A 20,706-nucleotide genomic window follows, 5' to 3' on the forward strand; every position below is an offset into this window, starting at 1 on the left:
CACATTTTTCTTGTTGCCTCTCTACAAGAGCAACCCTAGTATTATTATTTAGGAGTGGTGGTTTAGGTGGATTAGTGGTTCAAATGACATAGAAAAACAATTAGGTTGTAAGTTGTAAGACACACAAACAAAAAGTTGTTAGCTTGAAACTTTAAATATATTTTCTGTAGTATTTTTCATAAATTTGATTATCAAAAAAATACAATATTTTTATTACTACAGTGGAATATAACAGATCTTCAGTTGTTAGTTAAATCTCAAAGAAGTTTTTAAACAAATAAATTAAAAATATTATAAATCAGTCTTAATAGAAAAACAGATTAAATAAAAGGCTAGAAGTTGTTGGTATTGTTAGTTTAAACATTTTTTTTTATAAGATGAAGCTTATAAAACCTGAAAATAGACTAAATAATAACAATATATTTGTATCTTGAACTTTAATTTTAATTTATACTTAAAATTTTTTTAATTTAAAGTCTTTAGAGTCGAAATAGACTACAACATCATAGTAGACAGTAGATAATTTACCTTTTTGCAATTATAGGTTTTTAAAAAACTAATGTGCATTTTTGCTAGACAAAGCTTCAAAGCTTTTTTATTATATCTTCTTACAGTTGTTACTTGTTCAAAAGGTTAGTTTGAAATATTTTTATAAGTTGATTAGAAATACATTTTAATGAGCAATTATTTTACATATAATATATATATTAGCTAGCAAAAAAATGTTTAGTTCTTAACTAAAAAATAACTTTATATCACAAACATAGTTTTACAGAAAGACAGCCCAATGTTCTCTTTGTTGTAGTTGATGATTTAAGATTAGCTCTAGGCACTTATGATTACCCTAAAATAAAAACTCCTAACATTGACCAACTAGCCTCAAAAAGTGTCAAGTTCAACAATGCCCATGCACAAGTTTGTTTTTCATGCTGAATTAAGTTAGATTCTTTTTTTTTATTAAATACTTTTGATTGATTTAAAAAAGAAAAAAAAAACTTTAAAAAGTGCTTTAAAAAATTTTTAAACATGCATATCTTAAATGATATTATGTATTTATATAAAATTCAAATGAGCTACGAAACTCTATAACTACTACAAAGTAGATTTATGTTTGTAATAGTATGTTTTGAAGTTAAGTTATCATACTCAATACCTAGCAAGGAGTCTGTGGTCCGAGCAGAACATCGTTCCTCACATCAAGGCGACCAGACACAACTAGGCTGTATGATTTTGGCTCATACTGGAGAAAACATGCAGGGAACTTTACTACCATTCCTCAACACTTCAAAGAAAATAACTACTTTACTTACAGCATTGGAAAAGTCTTTCATCCTGGTATGTTTGATATTGATATAAGGTTATAGAAGGTGGAGTAGTTTTTTTACATACATTTTAAGTTGAGTTTCTTATATAAAAGATTAAAGTATGAGCTATAAGATTTTTTTTGGAATACAAAACTTTCAATTAATTTTTGAAATACAATAAATTTGTGAAAAATAGTCCTACACAAACATATGCAATGTTTTGTTATTGTCATTTTTTTTGGATATTAGAAACAAGACTTTTGCTGAAAGTTTAGTTTCTAAATTTTGTTTTTATCAAGTGATGCATAGTCAAACAGAAAAATTTGTATTTACTAAATGTAATTAAAATTTATTTTTCAATTGACTTGTTATTGTACTTAGTTTTTTTTTTCTAGTATAACTGTTTTTCCTTTCAAATACATTTAAAAAGCATATAAATTTTAGTCCTTTTGTCTTGATCTACTAGAATGCTGCTAGTTTATCACTAATAATTTAAATAGTTTTTCTTTCTTATTCTTTTACTATAAACTAAAAAATAGCTTTCTTAGACTCTATTTCATACAAATTTGTTTTGCAGAAAATTAAAAAATCAATCGCCTACTTTATTAGACACCCCTGCTTAACTACTTACTTACCTATTTTGTTTTTCGCCGACTTGTTAGTTATTTCTTTCCGAAATTCTTAAAAATTGCTAAACTCTTCCTCCTTTTCTAATTCATTTACTTTAATTTAAATTACTTCATTCATTCATTTATTATTAATACTAGTCATAAATAATAACTTTTTTTTGTAAGATTTTTAAGCTTAATATAAATGATAAAAAGTTTTTGAACAAATGAAATAATGAAATACAATGCAACAAGAGCTTATACAACTTTAAAATTTTGTTTTAAGTATATTTTAAAATGAACTTATTTATTGTTCAGGAGTATGTTCTGGCCACAATGATGATTTTCCATACTCATGGTCAGTGCCAGCTTATCATCCTTCTACCCAGCAATATAAAATGAAACCTGTAAATTTATTTTATTACCTTTGTTAAGTAGGTAACTTATTTTGTTGCTACAGTTTAAAATTGATTTTGATTTGTTAAGTAGGTAACTTATTTTGTTGCTACAGTTGTAAATTTTAAAATTGATTTTGATTCATGTTCTTATAGCATTAATATTTTTTGAATTACTTAGTTATGTTGTTATAAATAAATATTTAAAGCTTCAGTATATTTTTATTGCAATAATGTTAACTTAATTATTCATTTTTTGTATCTTATTCACTAATAATATATAAAGTTTAAATTTTTACACTAAACTTAGTTGTACAATAGTAGTAAAACAAAAATGTTATTATCAGGTTATTTACTTTAAAAATAAGCTTTTTGATTATACATTAAACTTAAGCTTTGTTGAAACAATATAAAGTAATGATTTTATGCTTTTAACTACAGTCACCTTTATCTTAAGTATGTACTTTTAAGTATATAAAACGTTGTGCTTAAGATGCGAATCTATATTTTTATTGTTTTGCTTTATAAACTTACGAGTATAAATAACAACAAAAATCAACTTTATCTCATGTTAAATGTGTCTTAACAAAAAACAAAACAAACTCATACAACTCTAATAAACACGCAGTACATTTCTAAAAATTCTTTTGAAATTTCAGGGAAATTAATTATGAAAAGTAAATTCTATACAAGTCTTTATTGAAAAACACTTTATACTTCAGTTAAATTACATTAATTCTCTGCTAAAAAACCACTATTCTAGTTAAGAGTCACTGTTTAAAGATCCTCTATTTAGTTATTAAAAACTTAAATTCGAAAACTGAAATTACATTTTTGAAAACAAAAGAGATTACAAAACTCATTTAAAACACTTACTTAAATTGTTCAATAAATAAACATTTTTTAGATTAAATAACAAGACTGTTTATTTTGAGTTTGTATTTTTTCTGATTAGGGGTTTTAGATCTCTCAAAATATATTTATTGAAATATTTTTATATAGTTACTGAGCTTCACTTCGAACAGATTTTTAAAGTGTGATTTTGCAATAATAAATGAATATAACAAATTTTACAAAAATTGTATACAAATTTAGAAAAAAAAAATTGTAGATATCATGTTTAGAATATTAGAGCTCTTCATACTAAATAATTGTTTTGAAAATGTTAAAATTAGCCATTTAAAAAAAATAAATTAGACCAGAATTAAGTATGCACTTCCTGTTTACTATGCACTTTTAGGTTTTTAAAAAGTGTTTACTTAAAAGAAATGTTACTAAATTTGATTTAATTTTACTTATTTCTTTATGTGTTACATCCTGTTATATATGTTTTACAATAATAATGTTTTATTTTGTAAATAGACATGTAAAGGTGAAGATGGAAAAGGTCATGTCAACTTGTTATGTCCGGTCGATGTCAATTCTCAGCCTGAAAAAACTTTACCAGATATTCAGTCTTCCAGTCATGCTGTAGATATGCTGAAATTCTTTGAAAAAAATATGACTGATAAGGTCAGTTTTAGAAAAAAGTATGGTTAAAACTTTAGTTTACTGCAATTTTTTTTTACAGTTTTTAAGTTTAATTTTTGTTATTGAATAATTATCAATGAATTGTGTAAAATTTAATGCAAAATTAATTAGAATTGGATAAATAATCAGTTGGTTTAGAATAGTAGGGCATTAACTTAAATAGAAAACTTTATAAAAAGAGTTCATAACTTAATAACTTGATATTTTGCACTCTTTAAAACTATGTTTAAACAACAACATCTATTAGGCTTATAAGAAAATAATTAATCAGTAAAATTTTAGTTAAAAACTTATAATTAGTAGTTTAATATTTTATACAATTCAAAAAAGTAGCCATAAATAGTTATTAGTCTATTTTTTTTTCTGTTAAACTTATTTTAACCATATATATAATTCATGAAATTGACATAAATAGTTTGTTTGTTTACGATGTGGTAATCCGTGGTTATTTTGATTATGACCTACTATTTTATTAAGTACTAAAGAAAAACATTAATTTAAATTTTTTAACAGCCTTTCTTTCTTGCTGTTGGGTTTCACAAGCCTCATATTCCGTACAAGTTTCCAAAGGAGTATTTAGACTTGTACCCCATCGAGCAAATAGACCTTGCTCCATACCCAAACATTCCACCTGAAATGCCACTAGTCGCTTATTCGTCATGGCCTCGCTTGTTTGTTCGAGAAGATTTTAAAAATTTGAATGTGAGCTTTCCTTTTGGCCCTATTCCACGAAGTTTTCAGGTAGTAAATGTTTTAATGCTACCTTTTAAACAATTACCGTAGTGTATAAATTTCTAAACTTTTTTTTCTGAAGTCATCTTTTGAAATAGTTTTACTTATAAAGTTTCTATTATCATAAATTGTAAACTGAAGCCTTTTATAAATGTATTATTATTTAATTGTTTGGTGCTGAAAGAGAATCTTTTTTACCAATAGTTTGTTACATTAGTACAGCAAATTAAATTGTTTTCACTAGTCAATTTATCTATCAGTTTTTATTTGTAAGTTTATTGTTATAATTATTATTTTCAAAATTATATTTTTTTTACAATATTCTGTTTGTATGAGTTTCGGCTTAACTAATTTTAATGAATTAAGACTTTTGAATGTGTATCATACAAAGCTAGATGGTTTAAAATAATGTTCTTAGAAGGTGTTGCAGTTAACTTTAGTTGTTCGACTGTTATAGGTTGACATTTTTTAATATTTATGAAAATAAAATTTAAATTAAATAATTTTAGTTATAAGAAAATATAATTTCTACAATTTATACAATAAGAAAAATTATAATAGTTTTTTCTTGATATGTAAAATGCTTTGTATATATATATATATATATATATTAATTACTAAAATCAATATGTTTCAAATCACCTAGATGAAATTGAACTTAAAAAATATTAATTTTATGCTTTATTATTTTCTGCCAGTCTACTATTATAATTAGATTGGTAGAGTGTACTTCAAAAGTGTACTTCAATTAAATTATTGCAATAAACAGAAAAAGATTCGCCAACATTATTACGCATCGGTTACTTATATGGACGCGATGGTGGGAAAAGTGTTGGATCAACTCGAAAAATCAGGATTTTCTAACAACACAATTATATCATTCATTTCTGACCATGGTATTTAAAAGATTTTTTTAGATAATAAAATGACTTGTTTAAAAAGTTTTACTTGGTAAGTAAAACATAAAGCCCGCACTTGCTTGTTGTAATAATTTTCATTTTTAAGGTTGGAGTCTGGGCGATCATGGTGACTGGTGCAAGTATGAAAATTTTGAAGTTGTCACAAATGTGCCATTGATAGTTCACACACCACAAATGATGAAGTCACCTGAACCAAAGTTTCCTTTGATAGACGTCCTTAAACAGCCTCAAATAAATTTGAAAAAAGGTAAGTTGGTTAATAGAAACACATTCTTAAATAAATTGTTTTTTAAAAACATAGTTTTATTTTTATAAGTTTTTATTTTTGAAGGCTTGACAGAAACTAATCAAGATAAAGAATTTTGTTGAGACAAATAGTTATCAATAATCTTAATTTTTTAAATAAGGTTATGTAATTTTAACATATTCATAAAATATTTCGACATTTTTAGGAGCGACTTCAAACGAGTTAGTAGAATTAGTTGACTTGTTTCCTACTTTATCTCAATTAGCCAACTTGCAAATACCTAAAACTTGCCCGCCCAATTCTCTCCAAGTAATTATCATTATCAGTTTGTTTTGTAAATGTTACTTTTTTTATACACTTCATTAATTTTTATATTCTCTGTTCTAATGTAAAAGCTAATTTCCTAGGAAAGTTTACTAGGACAAGATAAGTTTCAGTAAAAATCGAGTAGTTAGTTATTTATTCAACTTAACAAACCTAACGTTTTGTTTGTAGTTTATTTTTTTGTAAAATTATTTTCTTGCAATTTAAGTTTACTACTTAAATGTTATTTTTACTTACTTATGTAACTATTGAAAATAAGTACAACTTGAACTTTTTTTATTAAACATGCAAGGTGGATTTTTGTACAGAAGGTCTAAGTTTTGCTCCATTCATAGACAAAGCTTTAAATGAGCATAAAGAAGATAAACTTAAATTCGAGGGTTAGTTTGCTGTAAATTCAAAAATAGCTTTTAAAATTCAAATGTTTGCAATCTTTGAAAAAATAATTTTATGAATAATAAAATTGCTCGGTAGTTATAACTGTGATTTACTTTTTAAAGCTTAAATAAATTTGAATAGTAAGTTGGGTACTCTCAGAAATTGTTTTGTTTGTGTTATTTATTTTGTTAGGTACTGTGTTAAAAGTAGATATATTAAAAGAAAAGTTTGTATAACTTAATAATTTTATCTACTATTGAGTAAATGCTACCATTTTTTATGTGCTAAATAACATAAGTTTCTTGAATAAAAAAAACTGATTTATGTCTGTTTGTAAGCATATCAGTTCGTCATCGTTTAAGTTTTATAAGTTTAAAACTTAGTTTTTAATATTTTACAGTCACTTATAGAAATTTTATAGTATTTGTTTTTAAAGAAGTACTTAGGTTTTTTTATAAAATATATCGCATCTTTTCTAAAACTACCTTACATTGTTTTTTGTACTAAATGTTTAGCTTCAATTACTAATCAGGTATAAATGTTTAAAAAAATATGAACAAAGTTTTTACGATAATGCAATCGTACATTGTTCAGTTCATTTCTTTTCTGTAATGACTCTGATTTTTTCATATTAAAAATTTTCAACTTTTCAGTATAAAGTAAGTTACAACCGTTTTAAAACAATGTTTACTTTTAATATTTCAAAACTAAATATAAGTCAGGCTTTAATTTAGTAACCATATTAAGTAGCAGTTTTACCATATTTTTCATGTTTATAACTGTATTTATGATTTGTTTTTCGGTCATTAAAAGACACCAAGTTTGGGTTATATAAAGTTTTTTACTATTAACGATTTCAAAAAATAAACACTTTTCAAAATAGGTTGTAAGTTAAAAAATACTGATAAGCTAAAAATTCAAAACACGAGAAAATCAGAATTATTACAAAAAAAACATTTGAAACATATAAAAACAATTGTTTAGAACTCTTACAAACATATAAATCTACCCATATTGACAACATTTGAAAAAAGTTTGTTCCAGTTGCAACACTCAAGTTGAACGCCGAACAAAGCGTTACACTTTTCTCTTGAAACTTTTATGAAGTAGACTTTCAAAAGGTCACCACCATGGGGGCAAATCGGCGGTGTTCAGCCAGTACCCGCGCCCGTCCACTTACCCACAAGAGAACACCGACCTGCCCAAGCTGAAGGACATCAAGATCATGGGTTACTCGATGAGAACGAGGGAATACAGGTACACGGAATGGGTGAGGTTCGACCCCGAAACCTTCACCCCCGACTTTCAGAAGGTTTGCAACCAAGTGTTTTTTTTAATATTATAACACTATTCGAAAGTTAATTAAGTTAATAAATAGATAGTTATAGTTTTTAATTTCAAGTTTTGCTTTGAAGATGTATGATAAGAGAGGCATGCTTGCTATCATTTTGGAAAGTTATAAAAATTGTAATTTATATGTTTTATAACACTTTTATTATCTTAAATTGTTATAAAGTTTCGGAATTACTAAAATATTTTTTTAGTTGTGATTTTAAAGTTGAAACTTACTTGTGAGCTCCGTTGTTTATGGCCTAAATCAGGGCTTTCAAAACTCATTTTCTTATCGCTCCTTTTTCAGAACATTAAAAGATGATTGCCCACTCTTCAATACAAACTTTAAAATGTCTAATTTAAATCTCAAAGTTACCGTCAGTTACACCTCAGACCTTTTTACTATTTTCTTATACAAACCCCAGAATATCTAGTTTGAATAACTTGCAGGTCCCGTAATATAGTGTAAGTTTCAGGTTTCTTCAGACCTTTTTTTACTTTTCTTTATAAAACCCCTGAATAATAAGTGTAAGTTCGTTGTTGCTGGATTACTAGTTATCGCCCTTGTATTACTCGGAGTTTTAAAAATAGTCCTTTTCACCTTTTAATTAGTTATTTCCTTCAACTTACTAAAATCGCCCACAAAGAGGCGATATCACCTTCTTTTGCCAACTTTGGTTTAAATGATATCCTCTTTTTCACTTACTCCTTTATGTAGTTTAAGTACATATATGAGTTCTGCTCACTTAGTTATTTGTTTTTAAACTTTCAATCTTATAGTAAAAACGAGCGTAAACTGTAATCTCACTTATAAGCTGACAACGTTTTAGAGTTAAACGTAAAGTTATGAACAACTTTGATGTGTAACTTTTTCGGTTGTACTCAGAAACGAGCGCTTCAATGCTATTATACTCATTAGGCCAGACTAATTAAAGTTAGTCGGAAATATTTTCGGGAAAACTAAAACTTAACTACATACTTTGGGTCTGCAATGAAAGTGAAAATTGAAACTAAAACTCCGGCCCGCAAAAAATTTCATAATTTGGCTCGCGACCACCAAATGCCTGTCGACCCCTTGGCTAGACTGATACAACGATTCATCTTGAATATGTCTACCGTATAAATCCTAATAGGGACGAAACTAGGTCGCAAAATGCTACCTGAATTGTTGTTGGTGGTAGTACAAGTGAAGTGTAGTACAGTGCTTAATAAAAAAGTTGATGTAAGATAGATTGTAAAACTATTTAAACTTAATTGATCTATATTTTCAAAAAAAAAAACAATTGTAAAATATTTACTTACATGAGCGAAATACATTAAAACTATGGTAGTATAATACTTAAATTTGCTGAGAAAAAGTTTATAAACTAAATATACTAAAGACTTTAAGACTAATTTACATAATTAAACTAGGTAGTGTTATGACCTCGCTTCTTTAGGTCAACAAAATTTTAGGTAATTTTTTCAAACAATACATTATGGCTTTACATTTGGTCGAACAATATTTTATTGAAGAGATTTGTTTGTTTATTCTTATATATTTTATAAAGTAAACTTTTAGTTGAAGCTAATCACCTGGTAGTCGATAAAATTTAAAATACGTTCCTAATTGATAATATGCAGTACGTAAATAAACATTGAAACCGCTAGCCAACACATGTATAAAAAAGTACGTACAAAGATTATTTGATTTTTGTTTAGTATGTTCTGTTATTTGTTAGTAGATATAATTTTAAGTTTAGTTATATTTTTGATATAAAAAAATTAAAGAATACCTGTAAGAACTTAATAAAATACCATTCAAATATCTTTTTGTAGATGTTTGCTATAACTTTAAATTAGAATTACTTACAATGTTTAAAACATCAGTTTTTTTTTTCTCTACTTAGACTTCTTTTTTTATCAAACTTTTTAAAACGGTATATTAAACTAGATCAATGTTTTTATGTTTTAAAATATCGCTATACAAAGCTTTGTAGTTTAACTCGCTAGTTACGACTAAAAAATATTGGAATTTTAAGCTTTTGATTACTTAGTTATTAAGTACTACTTTATTTTTTTGTAAAATTATCAAACAGGTTGTTGCCAATGAATTGTACTTACACGAACAAGATCCGCTTGAAGTAGAAAATGTTGCAAATCTGCAAATGTACAAATCACTTGTAGAAAAACTGAGAAAAAAATTAATCGCTGGATGGCGGGGTGCGCTTCCTAGAAAAAATAACGAATTTTTTGAAGCGAAATTTAATACTTTATAATTTTTTATTCGGAAAAAAAGTCATGTTTTATGAGTTAATGTTTTATAAAACTACAAAACTTAAACATTCATAGCTTAATTTTACATCTTAGTATGAAAATATAAACTTGTGGACATTTGTCATGTTTTACTGGTAACATGCCAATTTGAACTCTGACAATTCAAACTGTTTTTAAAAACTTGAAGATCTTGAAGAGGAATAAAGAAAAACTAAAAATACTTTTAATAATATTAAGATAGTAGAAAAGGAACTATCTTTAAAATATATTAAACGATTATCTCTAAAATATATTTTAGTTTTGGTTAAAGAGAAAAAAAATCCTTAAGGTCTAATTAATAAGTTTATGACATTTGAAAAATATTATAAAAGATATAATCTACCATATTTAATTTTATTAAAACTTGAACTGTCTAAATTTGAATTGTCAGAAAATTAAATTGTTGTACGTACTCTACACAAGTATTTAACGTTTTTTAAAGTCTTTAAAAATAAACTAAACACTTTTTAAATTATCATTAATTAATATTTAACTTCAAATCTATTTGTTTTGGTAATAAAGTAAATGCAACAAAACATTATCCTCTTCGTGAAAATACAAATTAATTTAAATTTAGAATTCAATCATTTTTGCATTTAAAAGTGTTAGAGAAATTTATATACAAAATTTTAGTATTCTTTTTATAAACGTTTAAGCAAAATTCGAAATACATTAACTTTTTGTTCTTAGTAAAAACATAAGCTTTTTTTTTAAAGGTTTACTTTTAGTTGAAACTTTTTGCGATTAAATAAATCATACATGTTATTACTATTATATATTTCATAACACTATTCTATTATCATATTTGTTATTACTAACATTAAATTTTATTAGTTATTTTTGGTTGTTTTATGTACTAACTGCTATCAAATAAACTTCATTTAAATGTCATATTTTTTTATAAATAGGTCATTTAACAACTAAAATGACTAAAAGATTATGTTACTTTTAACTTTTTAGTAAGCGTATCAGGCTTATATTATAACTAAAACTTACGTCGAACAAAAAAATCTAATATTTAATTTAGTTTAAAAAATAATATTATACGTAAAATTTTAGGTTTTAGATAAGAAAACTGCACATCATTTCACACTATATACTTTTTATTTAAAAATAACTACGTTTCACTCGAAAAGCTCGTCAGTGCTCAAAAAATAATTAAAAATTTTTATTTAATACTCATGGAAATTTATGTATTTTTAATTACTCGGCGTTATCTTTAATCGTTTTGAAAGAATATTCAAATCAGTATTAACTAAAAAAGAAATAATACTTAAGGTTTTTGGTTGATCAAAAAATGAATTAAAAAGTTAGATTGAAAATTAGTGTAAGCAAAAAAAAAGTAACAAACATGCGGGTACCAGTGATTTTAGCTTCTAAATAGCAAAGACATTATTTACAACAGAAGCGTTTATTTAACATGGAAAAATCAAACTACCCGACAATGATGATAACCATTGAAAAAAAAAACTTATTACAGTTAGCATCTTTTAGGCTAAAAAATTTCGACTGATGTAATCGGTTAATAAAATACCTATTTTGATAAACCTAGTTGGCAAAATAAGTTTGTCCCCTCAATTATTTGACAACGAGTTTTCTCAAACAGTGTAACCGATCAATCAACTAAAAACTTAAGTGTTTTTTTCTGAGGTCTTAAAGCTCCTCCAATGATTTTTAACATCATGTGGCAATAAACTTAAAGTAAGCTTGTGAAATTGATATATCTAAAAGGATCAAAAAAGTCTTTTGTGTTAATCATGACGGCAGCTCGACATTTAACTTGTTTCTTCAGTGTTCTGTTTTCTTATCTTTTGAAGTACTGTAAATACTAAAAAAGCAAGCAACTTGTCTGTCTTTTAACGAGGTTTTTTCACAATACTAGGTTACAGACAACTGTTTGTTCTACAATTGATGACTATGCTAAGCATTCATACCAGTTAAGCATTCGTTATACGCATACTTATGAATGAATTCTGTTTTTTTTTTTCAAAACCAGTATCTTCAAGTATCATTTAGAATATAAAGTTTTTTTACCTCTAATTTTATTAGATCTTATTTATTTAAAATAACTTGTGAACTTCACTTTACGAAAGTTTTTATTCTGTAAAAACTACAAATATAAACTATTTCAAGTCGTTTTAACTCAGTGTGGCGATTTGTTTCAAGCAAGTTAATATTGAAAATTAGAGCAAAATGATTTTCGCTAATAAACACAAAGCAAAATTTCCAAAAAATCATCAGAACCTATGGTAGTTGTTAGTTTGTTGAACATGACAAATAATTTTACGCTAAAATTTTTGATGAAATGAACGAACTTATAGAAGAAAATTTTGGTCATCGAGCTACATATCACTTATTTACTTTAACTAGTTTAAGCTTAGAGTTATTTCTAACTTTAAAAACTTATATTTTGATAAAAAGAAAGTAAAAACATACGAATGTATAATGCATCATTTAGTTTAAATTAACTTAAGAGATGATATAAATAGTAGAGTTTTTTTTTGTTAGAGTAATAAACTCAGGCTTAACAACTTTTTATTAAAATTAATAAAGTTTTAAAACCTAAATTTGATGTGCTTCCTGATAATTTTTAATTATATTGAGCTGTTAAAGCTTTACAACTGTAAATGTAATTATCCTCTGCTAACACATTTGGTTCGACTGATAAGGCATTTATTTCAGAACACGTATTTTAATTTTCTGATATCGTATTGTAGTTCAGTTATAACACATTGAGTTGGTCAGATACTGTGTTTAGCTTGGGTTCAGTTTTTCAAAAGTATTTGCTAGAACCTAAACACTTTTCACCTGTTTACGCACGCGAAGCGTACTTAGCAACCATTTTAGAGAGGCTACTGACTGATACAGGATAACATTTCTTTTTATTAGAACTCATAGTTCATTTTATATTAAAAGCTAATTCTATAAATAGTGTTTTAATTAGATGGTAACTTCTTAATCCCAATTTCAGTGATGTTTAAGAGTATAACCTATGAAGCTTAATGCTAAGATTATAATTGTTTACTTATATAAACTAAATCTGTAAAACAAAAATTATAAACGATAGTTAATATTTTTTTTGTTTTAGATTTTACATTAAAGCAAAATAAAATAAAGTTACGATTTGCACAGTTTAGGGCTTGTAGATCGTTTGAATAGGTATTTTTTAACAAGACGTATTTAAACTGCTTTTGTTTTTTACTAATTCGTACTGAAGTCAGTTCAAACGATCACTTTAATTGGTCAAACGATGTTACAGGTACTTATACAAACTGAGATATATTGGTAGTTGTTTAACACCTCAAGCTAGGTTGTTTTAGTATTTAAAACTCTCGATAACTCGTTCTGAAGCAGTATTTAGATTCGAGTAAACAGTCACTTCACATTTAACAATGTAAAACTGCCTTATTTATATAAAAATACTTGTTCATTAGTAGTTTAGTTAGTATGTGACACAAGTTGAAGTATAATAACAATCCTGGAAATATTCTGTTTCCATCTGATTGATACACAAAAATTCGAGAGTATGTTGTTTTTGTATATAAAGCAGGTGGAAATTTTATATTTAAAATAAATATAACTTTTGTCACATAAAATGGGAAATACTATCTATAAAACTTTACAAACTAACTTAATGCCACGTACTTGAAAACTTTTACTAGTGTATGTTGGATTTAAAGTCAAAAGTGACTCTGTAAGTAAAACTTTATCCACAAAAACAATCCAAAAGCGCACGCAAGTGCAACATTCACTTTAAATTTCAAAAATATTCCTTTTGTAGCCACACTCGTCTTTAAATACTGTTTCACCACAGTATAATTCTCTTTTTTCAAAGTATCTTAGACGGTAGCATGTAACGGGTAGGTGTCAGAAATGCACGAAGGATCACTTTTGCAAAACGTCACTTTTGCACGGCGTCAGTTTAGCACAAGTTAAAACTTTTATCTAATTGTTTTACTTTTTTTTATGTCACTATTATCCTTAAACCTTACCCTTGGTCGCTTAGCGGTTCCTCCTACCATTTCGTTTAGCAACGGTTTGCAATTCTAAAAAAAATCTAAACTCACTCTGTAATAAAGATATTTTTGTAAAACGCTTTAAAATTAAAAAAAGTTTACTTCAATCTTTTAAAAAACATATAATAAAAAACTAAGAAGCCACAAATAGGTTTATAGTTGTTTATTAGTTCTCGCACTATCTTTTAGAAATATATTATAAAAGAAATTACCAAAAATTTTAACAAAAATAACATTTTTACAGAGTAATTTTAGATTTTCTTTTTGTTTTTTCAAGATATAAGAAGACTCTAGTTAAAGACCAGAAATTGTGTATACCTTAAAAAATGTTAAGTTCATATAAAAACAAGTTCACTGACCAATAAGATTAATTTATTCAAGAATATCAAGCAAAAAAAAAATGAAATTTAATTTTTGAGATATGCTGCGAATGCTTAGAAAAGCCAAAATGTCTTACCTTTTCTATGGGCTCTAGCACAGACCTAATAAACCAGAAATTAAAAAAACATACATTACTTTAGCTGTATTCTTAAATTAACAAATTCCGTAAAATATATTCTTTTTAAACAAAAAACAAAATAGTTGTTTTGTTTTGAAAATTTTAAGTCAAGAAAAATGACTTAACTAACCTTTATTTAATAATGATTGTTGTCAATTTAATGCACACTGTGAGACGTCAATATTTTGAAGTTTAAAAATTACAAACGTAAACTTTTACATCTAATTATCTTAAGACTTTTAAACTTAAAACTTAAAAAAGGCAAGCTTAAAGTACTAAAACTTATTAAAACTTATTTTCTAAATAATTTTTTTTTGTCTTTGAAAACTAACAAAACAGAATTATAATAAAGAATTTTTGTTTGCGATATGCATATTGTTTTTATAAACAAACTTTTTCAAACAAAAAACTAAAAAAAAAACATAAACATTTGTAAAACTGTCTAAGATCTTTTATTTTTCTCAGTATATTAGTGTTAATGGAAACAAAAAAATACTGATTTAAAAAGGTCATGTCATCACAATTTTTTTTTTTTTTTAGGTTAACTTATAAGTCAAGTATCACATATAAAATAAAGCTATAATAATTCTTAATTATAACTTAATAAAAAATCTAACTGGTTCATAAAACACATTTCCAGGTTTATTTTTTCGTAAGCTTTGATACAAATATTCATGAGCATTTAAATATTTACAAAGTTTTACATTAATGCTACGTTTTAAAATTTCTAATTGTAGGTTGCTTAAAGGTTGCAAAGTAAGTAGTGTTTTAAAAACAGTTTTTATAAAAAAATGACGAATATTATTTTAATTCAATGCTTAATTGAACAGTAAAAAGCTTATATAACAACAGTAATATATTAATACTATGTTTGTTCAAACACTTTAAAATTAATAGCCTTCGTTGTGGGTTTATGACTTAACGATGTAACAAAAACACACTTGTAATCTGAATGTTATGAAGTGATTAAATAAATATTTGTTTTACCTTTGTTCTTCCCCTTTTACCTGTATAGAAATGATTTTCACAACAATAAGAGGTTAGTATTTATTATTACTATGACAAAGGTTTCGTAGTGTATGTTAAGATGCAAACTTTTTACAAACTTTATTAAGATTATCAGAAATGTTTTGAAAACAATTCATTTTTTCTGTATATTTTAAAGAGTAGAATAATGAAAGTACGAAAATTTTAAGTAATTGTTCTGTGTAAACAAAAGGCTTTTATATTATCATATATTTATTTAGTTTAAAGACCAAATTCTTACTTTTTGTTTAAACTTTAGCAGTAATAAAAAGAACATTTATTTGATTTACATTTTAAATGTTTTACTTCAAATTATATAAACTGGTGTTATGAACTTAGAATAAAAAATAAGCTTGTTGGTTTAGCATTTTTCGCTACACGCACAGAATTATCCTTGCCAACAAAAACAAAGTGTCAAAACCTTTTCGATAAACACCACTTAAGTGCTTGCTTATGAAAGTTTAGGAATTTTTCAGTTTTTTTTCCTTAAAGTATATAAGATGGCAAGTTTGCGTGTGGACAACGATAAGTTGTCGAAGATGATAACGCACAGGCAGCAGCAGCAGATTAAAAACGAAAGGAAAAGGCTGCATAAAAACAAAATAGAAAATGACAGGCTCGGCGTTGCCATAAAGTACATAGATTGGAGTAAAAGTAAATTTTTCAGACAAGTTGTCTAGAACTATAAGTTTACGAGTTTGCTAGTGTTTTTTTAGTATTTTTTAAGTTTATAGTAAAAATATTGTAGTAGATATTTTAAATCAAAAACACTTAGGTATTTCTTCAAATGAGTTTTCAGCGAGCAAAACAAAGCTCGTGAGAAAGCTTGAGCAGTACAGCAGAAGACAGCAGGAGATTGAAAGGAACAGAAACAACAACTCTAACGCTTTGCGTAGAATATCAAGCGCTAAACATAGGTAAGTACTGGTTTTATTTTTAACCTTAGTGATATATTTTCTATATGTATTGTTAACTTAAAATTTTTACTATAAATTTTTATTTAAAGGTATTATGACTCAATTGACAGTTTATAAGTTTATATGTAAAACTACTGTTATTATTATTTTTTTAAATCTAGATTGTTAATTTGTTTCAAATAGCTTACTAAGAAAATATACCCAAACAAACAGTTTGGGTAAACAACTACTTAACAATTAAAACTTAAGTGAAATTGTTAAAAATTTAAATATATAATCTAAATATTTTAACTTTTTTTTCGGAAATATCGAATAACTTACAAGCTTTGTTTTAGCAAAAAGTTACAAAACAGCCTAAAGTAAAACTTTTATTTTCTAAGATTTTTAAGTACGTTAAAAAACTTATTCGTCTTCAAAACTTTATGTCTGTTTTTATTCAAATATTTATAAAACTGACAAAAATTATGTTCAGTTTGTCTATTTTTTTATTTTTATACAATTCTACGTAGCTATAAAAACTAATTATATTTTATTTATACTACCGATGTAAATTTAAAAAATTATAACTTGAACATTTTTATGTTATCACCAGTGTTAGTCAAAAGTTATCTAAAAATTTATACGTTTTAATTATTTGTTAAACTTTTATATGCTGTTCAACTCTTTTTATATCAGGTAAATAAAGGTGTAAAAAATCCAAATGGCAAACATATCATATTAAGGTTTAATTTTAGTTCTATTTGCCACTATGCTCTTCTGCGAATTTCTTTAAAGCTGCTTATTTCACGTATTAATTTTTTATGTTGGTACTGCAATAACTTTAAGCTATATTTGAAATAAATGTTTTTTTAATTAAAAAACTTCTTGTAAAGCAGACCTGAAATGATTGTACTAAACTAGAAACAAGTTCATACTCAAAACTACATTTTGTTCTAAATAAAAAAAATTAGTTAAAAAACCATCTTAAAGAATACATTTTAGTGATTTAAATTTATATAAATATCTTAAGGAAAAATTTAACTTTAAGAAATTTTTAGGATATTTTGATAAACGTACTTAAAAAAACACATTGAAAACTACTTTTTATTATTGTTATGGGAGTTCGTTTTAATTCTTACATGTTTTTAATTGACTTATAAAAAATTCTATTTCAGTTTTTAGTTTAAAAATTATTTTAGCTAGTAAAACAATTAAAACTGATCTTTAACTATCTATTAAATCTAATTATTAATTAAATGTTTCTGTAATTAATTACTTAGACTACGATTGCGAGACTAAAATCAATACAACCCTGGACATTTTTCTCTTAATCAGTTACCAATTTCAGAAGCATTACATTTCAACAACGCTCAAGACGACCACAAACTGCTATCGGCAAAGATTTCAATGGAAACGACGAAGATATCCCGGGGAAAACCCCTGGTGACGTGTTTGCGGAGATCGAAAACCGGAAGCGAGAGGAGAAGATGCGCATGACGGCAGTGCGGGAAGTTCAGGAGAGGAGAAGGGTTCTGGTTGAGAAGATCACAGAGCTGTCGGGCGGTTACCGTGACAACGACCCCCCGCTCACTTACTACCAAATGAAAGGGATCGCTCCCCCGGAGAGAGTGGTTTGTTATTATTTGAAAAGAAAAAATATTGATCAGTTTTTTTTGTAAAATTTTTAGAAACTAGAAGTTGTAAAACACTTTAAATAGAAAACTAAACGGTTATGTGAAGCTTTATTCATTTAAAACTAAAAACTAATAGTTTAAGTGTAATAATAATTTTTTGAAAAAGTAATTCGATATGTTTTAGATTTAATTTTTCTTTTAACTTGACCAAAGTTTATTTTACCATACAAGATAAATTGAAATTATAAACACTTATCTAGCTTTACTAAAAGCTTAAGTCTTTTTTACTAAAACGTTCTAAAGTAAAGCTATTTTCATTCTTAGACAAATAGATGGATAATAAAAGAAGCTATAGAAAAAATGAGTTGTGTTAAACCAGCTAAATCTATTACCAACTCGAAAATGCTGCAGCAAGAATTAGCACCAAATAAAAGTGAACAAAGTTTTAGAGGAAAAAACACCGAAGTAGAAAAAACGGAGCCACTGTCTGGTAAGATAGCAACTCATAAAATTTAAAACCTTAATCAACTAAATTAAATAATGTGTACTTTACAGAAGACGACCCAGCTGAGAGTTTTGACCACACAGAAAACTGTTGTCAAAGCAGGGAAGAAGAATCTGCAAAAGCTGTGCTTGAGAAAGCAGGAAAAAGTGAGCCGAACCGACAACACTTTTCAGCCAAACAGCTGAATTTTGAACGCAAGCAGCTTCAGAGCGCGCCCGCTTCGACCAACAAGGCGGCCTTGCAGAACTCCTTCCAGACCGTCGCCTTCAAAGAAAACAGGCGACCCAAAACCGCAGTGGTGAAAAAAACGAGGCGAAACAGAACATCGAGAAAGTCGGTGACGGGCGGATCTAACCTCAGGCCTCAGACGACAGGGAGTCGAGTTTTCGCCTCCCAGATGACCAACATGTCGGAGAAGGAGCAGGGGTTCGTCGTGAAGCGGATGCAGTGCCGGTCGGCGCAAATGAAGCGGTTTGCCGAGTCACGTGACATTATAAACAACCAATCGCGTTGCAGGAGGGCTAAATCTGCCGCGGCGAGGAGCGGATCGCGCGACAGACTGATTTCATTGGTCCGAGGATCGGTCGAAAGTCACGTGAGCCATGAGGTCGAGATGAAGAGGCTGATGACGGAAGTTTGCAGGGATTACTACAAGCAGCTGAAGACGGACGTGAGGTCCTTCATCGTGGATACTTACTCGGTTTAGTGTGAGCTTTTTAGTGGTGAGAAGAAATCATTCAAATTTTGTTACTTAAGTAGCATTAAATTGTATTTAAAATGTGCTTGTGGGACGAATACTGTCAATAAATGATAATCATATGTTTATAAGTGTTAAAATGCAATGATAAAGTTTATTTTTGTGTGTTACGGTCACAAACATTTATCTTCTCTTGATAATTTGTGTAAAATGTTTTTATAACTTTTCTTAAAACATTATCTCATTATATTAAGAAAACGATCATGTCTTAAATTTGTAAAATTATTTTTGTTTTAATAAAAAATATAGAATATGGCGAGTATTAAAAAGCAGCATAAAAAATATTTATAAACTTTAACCTTAAATGCTTATTCCAACTAGATGAAGATAATTTCTCGTAAAACAATTATGATCTTTTTAATTTTTTTTGTTAGATCAGACGTAAGTTTTATAGTAACTTGTTATTGGTACTAAAACTAATGTTATTACTGAAATAATGTAGTAAAAAATTATTTTTTTAATTTTCAAGCTGTAAGAACTATAAATTGTTCACAAATTTACTAACAATAAATTTAATGCAAGTATCTTAAAATGGAAAGATACCATTAAAGATCTCATTTTTCTTATTAGTAAAAGTTTGAATATCCAATTTTTTTTTAACCTTAGGTAATTACGTCATAATTTTTTTATTTCAAAATTTAAACTATCTTCAAAACTGTTTACGTTTCATTTAACTTTTGACAAAGAATCGAAAAAACGGTTTAAAAAATTTTAAGTATATAATTTTATTTAAATCAAAAATACAGTTATATTAAGTTGCAAATGGTAATTGAATACAATAAAATTCCTTCCAACAACAGAATTAATAAAGCATATTTTATTCATAAAAATAAACTTGTTTATTATAAAACATTATCATAAATAAGAAGTTTTAATAAAATAGTAAAAAATAAAAGACAGTGTAATACAAGCTATACAAAGTATATTTTTGATATCTAAATATAATCGTGTTAAAGTAGATGATTTGTATTTGGCAAAATCGTAAACTTTCATAAGGTTATCTTAAAGATTTAAGGCTTTTTAGTTAATTACTAAAACTGTAATACACAAAAAATGAAACTTTAATTGTACAAATGATTATACGACTCAAAAGAAAATATGTAAGAAAAAGTTTTCAAACTGTTATCAAAATAACATTACACTTGTTTAGTGCAAGCACGGTTAATTTTTCGCCATAGCTTGAAACATTCTTTTAAAAGGATTGGGAAGGGTTATCGTAAACTTCCATCTTTATTTCTGTAATAAGTAATATTTGTAAAACCATGTGACCTTGTTTTTTTAGCTTAAATTTAAGTATACTACTTTTAG

General features: G+C 26.6%; 2 protein-coding genes across 2 annotated transcripts; both read left to right on the top strand.

Annotated features, from left to right (window-relative positions):
- Positions 1-548: 548 nt before the first annotated feature.
- LOC145832028 (iduronate 2-sulfatase-like) lies at positions 549-10,456 on the top strand. Its single transcript, XM_082939397.1, has 12 exons — positions 549-632; positions 776-915; positions 1,158-1,335; positions 2,231-2,319; positions 3,670-3,819; positions 4,351-4,578; positions 5,339-5,465; positions 5,575-5,736; positions 5,942-6,045; positions 6,353-6,440; positions 7,560-7,750; positions 9,849-10,456. The coding sequence occupies exons 1-12, from the start codon at positions 560-562 to the stop codon at positions 10,026-10,028; spliced, it is 1,710 nt and encodes a 569-aa protein (XP_082795523.1). The 5' UTR covers positions 549-559; the 3' UTR covers positions 10,029-10,456.
- Positions 10,457-16,106: 5,650 nt separating this feature from the next.
- Positions 16,107-19,591, top strand: LOC145832378 (uncharacterized). Its single transcript, XM_082939697.1, has 5 exons — positions 16,107-16,260; positions 16,382-16,523; positions 17,851-18,133; positions 18,461-18,626; positions 18,692-19,591. Exons 1-5 carry the CDS (start codon positions 16,107-16,109, stop codon positions 19,345-19,347), a joined length of 1,401 nt encoding a protein of 466 aa, XP_082795823.1. The 3' UTR covers positions 19,348-19,591.
- Positions 19,592-20,706: the final 1,115 nt, after the last annotated feature.

The sequence above is a fragment of the Thalia democratica genome, chromosome 3 (genome assembly GCF_965202585.1).
Source record: "Thalia democratica chromosome 3, ktThaDemo2.hap1.1, whole genome shotgun sequence".
Taxonomy (NCBI): Eukaryota; Metazoa; Chordata; class Thaliacea; order Salpida; family Salpidae; genus Thalia; species Thalia democratica.

Excerpts from the sequence above, each read along its gene's own strand:
- LOC145832378 (XM_082939697.1), top strand. The coding sequence starts at position 16,107 with ATGGCAAGTTTGCGTGTGGACAACGATAAGTTGTCGAAGATGATAACG. Across the intron at positions 18,134-18,460 it reads TCGCTCCCCCGGAGAGAGTG|ACAAATAGATGGATAATAAA; the intron begins GTTTGTTATTAT and ends TTTCATTCTTAG. Across the intron at positions 18,627-18,691 it reads AAAAACGGAGCCACTGTCTG|AAGACGACCCAGCTGAGAGT; the intron begins GTAAGATAGCAA and ends TGTACTTTACAG.
- LOC145832028 (XM_082939397.1), top strand. The coding sequence starts at position 560 with ATGTGCATTTTTGCTAGACAAAGCTTCAAAGCTTTTTTATTATATCTT. Across the intron at positions 633-775 it reads AGTTGTTACTTGTTCAAAAG|AAAGACAGCCCAATGTTCTC; the intron begins GTTAGTTTGAAA and ends ATAGTTTTACAG. Across the intron at positions 2,320-3,669 it reads AGCAATATAAAATGAAACCT|ACATGTAAAGGTGAAGATGG; the intron begins GTAAATTTATTT and ends TTTTGTAAATAG.